The 11,194-nt window shown below is 39.3% G+C and overlaps 1 protein-coding gene across 1 annotated transcript; it reads left to right on the top strand.

Moving 5' to 3' along the window:
* Positions 1 to 1,926: 1,926 nt before the first annotated feature.
* Positions 1,927 to 2,838, top strand: LOC130140998 (putative receptor like protein 25). Its single transcript, XM_056321568.1, has one exon. It carries the CDS (start codon positions 1,927 to 1,929, stop codon positions 2,836 to 2,838), a length of 912 nt encoding a protein of 303 aa, XP_056177543.1.
* The last annotated feature ends 8,356 nt before the right edge of the window (positions 2,839 to 11,194 follow it).

Here is an 11,194-nt window from a genome sequence, read left to right as displayed (position 1 = left end):
GAGATGTGAAATGGGAATGATCTCATTTTCGGCAAAAGAGATGACTTGATGTTTGGCTCAATCAGTCCCCACTCTGCATCCCTTTCGTCATCGCCGGCATGCAAATCAGCTCAACCGAAAGTCTGACGCTCTCTTTCTGTTCCATGGTTTTCAATTGAATGGGTTTTGTCATCTGGTCTCTGGCTGATCAGGTGTGTGATTGGAAAGAAAAACACCGCCTGACACGGAGATTGCGCGCATGTATTTACACTACATTCAAGTTTTACGAGATAGGAAATCCAAGATTACAGAATATGACATAACCAATATAAACATCTACTATGATCCTCTATTCCTATTTCTAACCATTAGCATATTAAATTATTGAATCCATGCATTCATCTAGTAGCTTAATCTTTTAAATTGTTGAGAGTCATCTCGCAAAACTTTACATGTTATTAGACTATAAATCCCTGAGTTCAAATCTTTTGGAACCCTATTCTATAACAGTTGCAGTGGTCTCACAAATTTCTACACTAATTGGGTGAAATCAAGTATTATATACTTCTGTTTCAACTTTTATTTGGGGAAGAAATGGCGTCGGGAGTATAAAGCACCTAAACAATGACATATTTTATCTTGCATTTTCTAAGCTAGCGTGCTCTTTGGGGTGCAAGAATTCCAAGTCAAGAGACATCTTTTCCATGCCTTCTAACATTAACGCGGTAACAGGATCTGTTGATTATAGCCAACTCACTGCATTAGACAAAAGCATGAAAATGACATCGGAGAAGAACTTGGCTATATAACTAGCATCTCCATCATCAGGCCTCATGTACACCCGAGTTGGCAGAGTGATAAGGTAAGTGGGCACGTGATCGGTCTCAACCTCAGTTGCAATTGTCTCTCCAGTAAAATCAATTCCAACACCAGTATTTTTCGTCTTCTTCACCTAAGAAGCCTTAACCTTGCCTTCAATTACTTCAATTGTCATATTCCTCCAGCAATTGGAAATCTTGGTTCCTTAAGGGACTTGAACTTCTCCGACTCCAACTTCATGGGCCACATCCCACATTCGCTTGGTAACTTGACCGAATTTGTCCATCTAGACCTCTCAAATAATAGGCCGATAGTCACAATACTCAAAGACCTGACCATATTTTTTCACTTAGACTCGAGAAATTATTCATTAGTTGGTAAACTTCCACCTCAAGTTGGGAACAGCTCGAAACTGAATATGAGTCTATATGTCAACCAATTTGGAGGTGAAATCCTATCTTCTTTTGGACATCTCGGTCGCCCGAATAGTTTAGATCTAGGCTTTAATTCTTTAACTTAAGGTTCATGCAACTTAAATGGTCTCCCTGAGTTTCTACAAGATCAAGATGACTTGTTTTTCCTAGATCTGTCCTATAATAACATTTCCGGTCAAGTTCCTAAATGGTTTCCGAATGTGAGCCCAGAAAACCTACGTCATCTGAACCTTTCTGGCAACTTCCTAACAAATTTTGCTGAAGACCCCATTATTTTCAAGTGGAAACAACTCGTTGTAGCAGATCTCAGTTTCAACGAGTTGCAAGGATCGGATCCTATTCCCCCTCCTGAAATGTGGTACTACTTCATCTCAAATAACAGGCTCTCAGGAGGAATATCACCACTCATATGCCATTTAAGCTCTATCCAGATGATCGATTTGTCTAATAATAATCTAACTGGGTTTCTTCCACAATGTTTGAGTAATTTGAGTGGTACTTTGGAAGTAATGAGTTTACAGAGCAACAACTTTGTCGACAAAATTCCTAATTTGAATTGGAATTTCTGTGCGCTTATTATGATTGATCTGAGTTTCAATAAATTGCATGGGCCATTGCCAAGATCGCTCCGCAACTGTGACGATTTGGAATTCCTAAATTTCGGAAACAATCAGATTAGTGATGTTTTCCCGTCATGATTGGCTCACTTCTCAGCTTGAAGGTACTTATATTGCGGTATAATAGATTTCACAGACTTGTTGGGGAACTGGCTAATAGATTTCACGAACTTATAGGGGAACCGGCTGATAGGGTTGAGTTCCCTACATTGCAAATCATCGACCTGTACCAAAATAATTTTTCCGGTAGCTTGCCATCCGGATACTTCAAGCATTGGACTGCCATGAAAGCTTCCGAGACAAATTCGTTAAGCTACATTGGGGATGCTATTAAGCGGGCTTGGATTTTCTCTTCAGACGCAACCTTTGATTACTCCATGAGAGTAATTGCCAAAGGCATCCAAATGAATTACTCAAAGATGCAAGGGTACCTCACATTGATTGATCTCTCGAGCAACAACTTCAGCGGAGCGATCCCTGAGAGCATTGGGAGCCTAAAGCAAATAGAATTGCTCAACCTTTCCAACAACATTCTCTCCAGACCTCTGCCTCCATTCTTGGCAAAGCTAACCAATTTGGAAGCATTGGACCTTTCTCAAAACCATCCCTCAGGAGAGATCCCTCAGGAGTTGACGCAACTCACTTTGCTTGCGGTCTTCAATGTATCTTATAACCGTTTGACCGGGCCGATACCGCAGTCACAACAGTTTGCTACATTCGAAAACAACTCCTACAAGGGAAACTTGGGGTTACGTGGCACTCCTCTATCTAGAAAATGCGGAGGTATCAAAATGCCGCCATCGTCTCCTCCATCCAAAGAAGATCAAGATTCGGGAAGCGCAATGGGATTAGACTGGAAGATCGTGTGCATGGGGTATGCAAGTGGGTTAGTGATTGGAGTGGTCCTCGGGAACAGCTTGATCACAAGAAGAAGGGCTCAGAGCCTTGTGAAGAATTTTCGTAAAAGAAAACAAAGGCGAAGAAGGTAGAAGAGATGGTCCGAAACCAATGAATACTCAACCGAAATCTTTCGTCTTCTGTTTTTGTGTACCTGGAACTTTCTCTTAACTTGGTCCATATGCATTTTAAATAAAGCATTCTGTAATCATACATGCGTGGGATATAAATGAGAAACGTCTATGAATAATAAAAAAATCGGAGAAAATGAAACTATTGGGCCACGTTATCCCAAAACTCCGTTTCTTCCGCTCCCTTTCATAAAACCATAATTTTTACGCCAATATGTTAAAAAACTTAATTTTTCTATTTATCTAACATCGATATCCCTATAAAAAATTCTTAAAAGTGATTCATGTAAAACATAAAAGGGTCATTACTAATTGATTATATGTGTTGAATAATAAGCAATCATTTAATTATATATATTGGGTCGTAAAAAATTAGACAATTGAAATTTTTTGTTATAAAAGATAACGAAACATCCCACCCATGGGTAACTCAGTTGGTTCGGGCGTACTTGGGATTGTGTGATTAGGCGCACTGATCTCAGGTTCGATTCCCCAGCTGAGCACTTGTGATTTAAGTGGGGGGCCATGGCGGTGGGTTGCTGTGCTAGTCTCCCCCAAGGAATAGTCGAGGTGCGCGCAAGCTGGCCCGGACACCTCGGTTACCAAAAAAAAAAAAGAAAAGATAATGAAACATACATTCCTATTTCTTATATGTATTGGTCAAAGAGCTTGCAATATAAATATACGATAACACAAAGTCCGACAATACCACTGTCAAACAACCGAATGTACAGTCATAATTAGAGTTTACAACCAAATCACAATGCGAATCCTAGAAACGAAAATTTAGTCAATGTCCGATCCAGGATTCTATAAAACAAATGCTCCAAACACTATCACTTTCTTTCCAAAATACCATGTCATGCCATACTTATATTAGTCGGTGTTTTGCTTACTCAACGTTGAGGCTGATTCACCAATAGTGATGGCAGGCTCGCCTAAATTGGGAGACAGGAGATGGAGGTCCTGGTATAGGGTCCGCAACAGACGCCAAGTGGATTTCGGGGCATTGCACTGGTCAAGTACCAGAATCGTTCCTAGATGTGAGTAAAGAAAAGCAATTGGTTCCGAAACTTTCTATTAACTCCCTCATGGGCTCTTTGCAACCCATGATGTTTTCAAATGTACAACGCTCCGACTTTAGACTGCAGCTTCAACAAGCAGCAAGGACCGCCTGAAGTCCCCCGACAACAGTCTTGCACTATCATGTCTCGTATAACAGACTCTCTGGACAAGTTTCACCGTCAATTTGCTACCTAAACTATGAATCAAGTAAACTAAGCTTAATCGCTTACAAAACGACTTTTACACACTAACAAAACAGTCACTCAAAGCATATATTTAAAGCTGTCCGCAACGCGACGCAAAACTTTAAAATTTCGCTCCATCTGAACCGTTACTCCATATGATAAGAGCCTTCATTGCATTCCAAGACTGAAAGATAATTCCACAATGTCCTAATATATCTTTTCTATGTAATTCCACAGTTTAACAACTCCTAAATCGGATCCTGCAGTTCAAATATCAAGTAATTTCGAATTAATAACCTAACTTCGATAATTACTCTAATTAGATTAACAAAGAGCTTGAATCTTATTGACGTTACGAAACGAAGTTAATCCAGCTTGACAAGGTATCCGTGACATGTACGCGAAAACCTTTCTTTTCTTCATTTCTCTGTTCGCTGGACGAAGCTGCGCTGTCCTCTTTCTTCGTTTTATCTCTCGTGGTCTTCTTTTTCTTTTCTTTTTTTTTCCACACTTTTGACCGAGTAATGGAGAGAGCTCAAGCTGAAATTCCGCAAGTTCTTTGAGGAAAAGAGAGTTTCCACTAGCAAGACGTCCAGCCACTACACTACTCGATGCTGGTTGGTTGTTTGTAAAACAAACAAATTAGTGCTTTTCCTTGTCCCACATAGAAAAGTTTTGATTGTGTGGGCTACTATATAAGTGTGTATGTCTTCTAACTTGTTAAATTGAAGATAAGGCACACTTAGCAATAGAAACAAATTGCACTAATCCACGTTATTAATTTTGAATTTTATTATTTTTGTCTATTATTTTTGCCTAACGGTTATTAGGTGCTTTTTCAGACATAACTCATTCATCTTTGAAAGGTTGTATTTGTTAAAAGATTATTTTTCAGAATTTATAAAATTCGGAATAATTTTTATTATTTTAATCCGAATTTTTATTTTTTTGTATGTCTTTTGAGAAGGCATCTTTTGACAATGCAACTTCTCCCGAAAGGTTGCATTTGGTTCAAAAAGACTGAAATATACATATTCATATATTTCAAGTCTCTTTTACTTACTTTTTGGTACTTCTTTAAAAAAAAAAACAATACAACCATCTTTTCCAATTGTTTTCCTTGAGAGATTCTAGAAAAGTACCAAAATTGTTATCTGATATTTTCATTCGAGACTTTATTATATCCCGGAGGATTTTTGCCAGTAACCATTAGCAACGTTGTGAGGCAAATAATTTTTTAAAAAGAGTGTTATTACGCCTCAAAGTCTGATTTCATTTTCTTTCCTTTTCGATTCACGTGGATATTATCCCCAACACTTGAGACTAGTCATTAAAGAAACTCTACGCTCGCATCCTCCTATGCCCTTCATCACAAGAGAGTTGAGGGACAGATATGCACTTTCGTTATACGAAATACGGCCAAAACCTATAGTCATCATCAATGCGTGGACACTCAGAAGAGATCCTGATCAATGGAATGATGCTGAATGCTTTATATCAGAGAGACTCGAAAACTCTTCAGTTACTTATAAAGGGACTAACTTCGGTTCCATTCCATATGGAGCAGGTAGAAAGATGTGTTCCGGCATATTATTTGGTCTTGCCAATATTGAACTTCCACTTGCTCAATTGCTCTACCACTTTGATTGGAAGCCAAAGGAGTTTGACATTAAAGTGGTATTTGGAGCTACAGCTCGGAAAAAGAATGATATGAACTTAATTTCCATCCTATAACGTTTCATCCCAAAGCATTGAGAGTAGTATACTATTATGCACACCATGTCCTTGTGAAAGAAGACTTTGCCATTGAGGCATTACTAATATAATAAGACATTCACCCACCTGCGCATGGCCGAGTTGGTGGGCGCTTTCCTTTCCTCGAGAGGTTAAGGGTTCGAATCCCCTGTTCGGTTCCGTAATTTAAGTGGGAGGCCCAGGCGGTGGGTTCTTTGGGCTAGTCTCCCGAGGTATAGGGGCGCCCGGATTACCTGTGCGGGCTCGTCCCCGGGGAATGGTGGCGGATCCTCGGTTACCAAATATATATATATATATATATATATATATATATATATTATAATAAGACATTTTTACTGCAAATAGGGCTATTCTTTCTTCCCTGCAAGTCTGCAAAGCGCAAGAGCATTGTACCAACGTACTGAAGCCATACTTGGATGCACTGAATGAATTTGAATTAATGCACCTCAGTCCTTAGATCAGGTGGATTCCACTAGAGTCCACCGTGAGACCAATCTAACTCAACACGGAGTCCACTCCCTCAATCCTCATCCTTATGAGAAATATCAGTATTGTGACTTTTTTCAGGGATCACAGAAAAAAAAAAAAGCACAGATGTTTAAGTCAAGGTCATCGAAGACTTTTCAGAGTGTCAAGAACATCAATTCTAGTCTGGCCTAGCACTTTTCTCGGTCCCCACTAAGAACTGCCTACGGATATGAAAATATCGTGCTGATTACTTTGGCTGGCATGAAGATGAAGACTTCTGTATTTCCCAGGAAACTACTGTGGGACAATGAAGAAGAAAAAAGACAGAAAAGATCAAGAACCTACCCAGTAGCCACAAGTTTCCTTTAGAGTTTTAGAGGAAGAATATGTAGGATGGACAAATTGTTAGAATAAATTGAAAATCAAGAAGTGCTAAACACGACATTTTGAACTTAATCTTAAATTAACCATACCAAAACTCACCGCAGATGTTTTTGGAAATAACTTAGAAAACCAACCTTGTTCATCCTTTTCGAAAGACCCAACAAATTAATATATTCCGTTAATCGGATTTCTTGGCAATTACAATTTCATTATTTCTACAACCAGTTAGAAAATTCTACATCGATGCTCCATATGTAGCATGAAAGAAGTATGATAAGGTAACCCTGGTAATTACTATGGCAAGTGAGTAATACACTGTTGCATTGGTCTCACTAATTTCTAAAATAACCGGGTGAAATCCAGTACTATATACTTCTGCAGGCATATATTTTCAAAGCGCCTAAACAATGACATTCCGTATCTTGAATTCTCTAAACTAGCGTGCTCTTTGGGGTGCAAGAATTCAAAGTCAAGAGACATCTCTGTCCATGCCTTCTAAAGTAACATCCCCCAAAGATGTGGCCCAAACAAAGTTGAAAAGAAATTTAAAGAATGACTTGGAAATTAGGAGGACAACAGCAACTCTTAGGACTTCGATTTATTCTTTTGTAATGCATCCTTGGACGAGTCAAGAAGTCCATATCTTGAGGCGTTATCTATAACAGAGCAATTAAGTTTTGCAGTCGGTCTCAGGACTAGGTCATGATCTCCAAAACGCCTTGCGAAGGACGTTATGGACTGTTTTAGAAGGCTATCTAGTCAACCCATTCTAACATTAACGTGGTAACGGGATCAGTTGATCATAATCAACTCACTGCATTAGATTAAAGCGTGAAAATGACATCGCAGAAGAACTTGGCTATACAACATCTCCATCATTAGGCCTCATGTACACCCGAGTCGGCAGAGTGAGTTTGAGAGTACCACTAGATTTGCTAAGGCAAACATGGAAAAAGAGTCATTTCACTTCAGCTATCTGATACTCTTGCTTACCATTGTTGCTTCACACTCTCTTGCTTCAACCCAACCACGTTGGCACGAAGACGAGAGATCTGCATTGTTGGAGTTCAAGGCAACCTTCTTCACTAGAAAGCCTCAGTGCTGTTCCAACACCACCTCAAATGAGCAAGCAAAGATTGAATCCTGGAGCACATCGACGGGGGAAACTCAAAGCAATTGCTGTTTTTGGGCTGGCATTGAGTGTGATAGGGTAAGCGGTCACGTGATCGGCCTCGACCTCTATTGTAATTGTCTCTCCGATAAAATCACTCCAACACCAGTATTTTCCGTCTTCTTCGCCTAAGAAGCCTTAACCTTGCCTTTAATGACTTTTTTTTTTGGTCAGATCCTTTAATGACTTCAATTGTCAGATTCCTCCAACAATTGGGAATCTTAGCTCCTTGAGTGACTTGGATTTCTCCCACTCCAACTTCACGGGGTCACATTCCACATTCACTCGGTAACTTGAACCGACTTGTCCATCTAGACCTCTTATATGATAGGCTGATAGGCACAGTAACGTCCCTCGAAAACCTGACCCTATTTACTCACTTAGACTTAAGTTATAATTCATTAACGGTACCATTCCAACTTATTTTGGCAACATCTTGAAACTGGGGCATTTGAGTCTACATACCAACCAATTTGGAGGTGAAATCCCATCTTCTTTTGGACGTCTTGGTCACCTGAAGCATTTAGATCTAGCCCACAATTCTTTCACGGGTGAAGTTCCATCTTCCTTTGGAAATTTTGTCCAGCTTAAGTATTTAAGTCTAATGGGCAATGAGTTAATTGGGCAAATTCCATCCTCTCTGGGGAACCTCGTCCAACTTACTAGTTTAGATTTAAGCTATAATCAGTTAACGGGTGAAATCCCATCTTCCATTGGAAACCTAGTTCAACTTATTGACATAGATCTTGAATCCAATCAATTAGTGGGCGAGATTTCACTCTCTTTCACAAACCTCTTGGAGCTTTGGTCCTTAACACTTCGGTCGAATCAGTTGAGTGGTGAAATCCCATCCTTTTTGGGGAGACTCACTCAGTTGATTGCCGTTGTACTGTCATTCAAGCAATTCCACGGTGCAATTCCAAGCCCAATTTTCCAATTACAGGATCTCTGCCTTCTTGATTGACTTCAAATAATTTGAGTGGCACAGTAAAGTTAGATACGTTTTCAGAGGCTGAAAACCTTATAGAACTTGTGCTAACAAACTATTATTGATTGTCGAAGCCAACATAACTCACCCGTACGTTACTCGAGGTTTAGGTTCTTGCAACTTAAATGGTTTCCCCGAGTTTCTACAAGATCAAGAAGACTTGTTAGCGCTAGATCTATCCTACAATAACATTTCTGGTCAAGTTCCCGAATGGTTTCTAAATGTGAGCACAGAAAACCTACAATATTTGAACCTTTTTGGCAACTTCCTAACAAGTTTTGCTCAAGATCTTGTTATTTTCAAGCGGAAAGAACTTGTTGTAGCAGATCTCAGGTTCAACGAGTTGCAAGGGTCGGTTCCTATTCCTCCTCCTGAAATCTTGTCCTACTTCATCTCAAATAACCAGCTCTCTGGAGGAATATCGCCACTAATATGCAATCTAAGCTCTATCCAGATGATTGATTTGTCTGATAATAATCTGACCGGTTTTCTTCCATAATGTTTGAGTAATTTGAGTGGTAATTTGGAAGTAATGAGTTTACATAGGAACAACTTTATCGAAAAAATTCCTAATTTGAATGGGAACTATTGTGCACTTATTATGCTTGATCTGAGTTACAATAAATTGCTCGGGCCATTGCCGAGATTGCTCCGCAACTGTGACAATTTGGAATTCCTGAATTTCGGAAACAATCAAATTACGGATGTTATCCTGTCATGGTTGGGCTCACTTCTCATATTGAAGGTACTTATTTTGTGGTATAATAGATTTCACGGACTTATTAGGGAACTAACTTATAGGATTGAGTTCTCTTCGCTGCAAATCATCGACCTATCCCAAAATATTTTTTCCGGTATAGCTTGCCATCCGGATACTTCGAGCATTGGACTGCCATGAAAGTTTCTGAGACATATCTGTCAAGCTACATTGGGCTACCGATCGGGGCTATCATTCCAGACGCAATCTTTGACTACTCTATGAGCGTCATTGCCAAAAGCATCCAAATGAATTACTCAAAGATCCAAGAGTACCTCACATTGATTGATCTCTCAAGCAACAACTTTAGCAGAGCGATCCCTGGGACCATCGGAAGCCTAAAACAACTAGAATTGCTCAACCTTTCCAACAACATGCTCTTCGGTCCTCTGCCTCCATTCTTGGCAAACTAACGAATTTGGAAGCATTGGACCTTTCTCAAAACCAACTCTCCGATCCCTCAGGAGTTGACGCAACTCACTTTGTTTGCGGTCTTCGACGTATCTTATAACCGCCTGACCGGGCCCATACCATAGTCACGGCAGTTCGCTACATTCGAAAACAACTCTTACAAGGTAAACTCGGGGCTATGTGGCACTCCTCTGTCTAGAAAATGCGGAGATCCCAAAGCGTCACCGCCATCATCTCCCATGTCCGAAGAAGATCAAAATTCGGAGAGTGCGATGGATTTAGACTGGAAAATCGTGTGCATGGGTATGCAAGTGGGTTAGTGATTGGAGTGGTCGTCGGGAACAGCTTGATCACAAGAAGAAGGGCTCAGAGACTTATGAAGAACTTTGGAAGAAGAAAACAAAGGCGAAGAAGGTAAAAGAGACGGTCCAAAACCGGGAATACTCGACCAAAATCTATTGTCTTCTGTGTTTGAGTACCTGTAACTTCTCTAAGTTTGTCTGCTATACATATTAAATAGTCCGAATACATTTTGAATAAAGCATTCTGCAATCATACATGCGTGAGACATAAATCAGAAACATCTATGAATAATAAGAAAGTTGAGTAGAATGGAACTTTGTTTTTGAGGCACATCTTCACAAAGCTCCATTGCCTTCCACTCCCTTTCACATTAATTACTTAGAAACCACTATATTTTACACCAATCAGATGGAAAAACTTAATTTTTCTTGCTTATCTAACATTGATTTCACAAAAAAAAAAAAATTTGTTAAAGTGATTCATGTAATATATAAAGAGGTCATTTCTATTTAATTATATAGGTTTAATAATAAGCAATTATTTAATTATATAATTTGGCTTTAAAAAATGCTAAATTTGTGATCTTTTAATATAGAAGATAAATAAACATATTCCTATTTACAATATGTATTGGTTAAAGAGCTTGCAACACAAAAATTTACATACACACATTCATAATCCATTTATAATTGCAGATGATTAGCATGTCATAGGACATCTGCTAAGAAGATTTACAATCCGGGCAGTTTATGATTTTGCTTTGACTTACCATTTAAAGGTTGTCGATAGTAATCAAGGCCATAGTTGGCATTAGCCTATAGCTAGATCTG

The sequence above is a fragment of the Syzygium oleosum genome, unplaced genomic scaffold (genome assembly GCF_021117445.2).
Source record: "Syzygium oleosum isolate NSW1041296 unplaced genomic scaffold, Sole_v2.1 Sole_v2.23, whole genome shotgun sequence".
Taxonomy (NCBI): Eukaryota; Viridiplantae; Streptophyta; class Magnoliopsida; order Myrtales; family Myrtaceae; genus Syzygium; species Syzygium oleosum.
The sequence above is the reverse complement of the archived record's forward strand: the minus strand, read 5'-3'. Positions and strand labels throughout refer to the sequence as shown.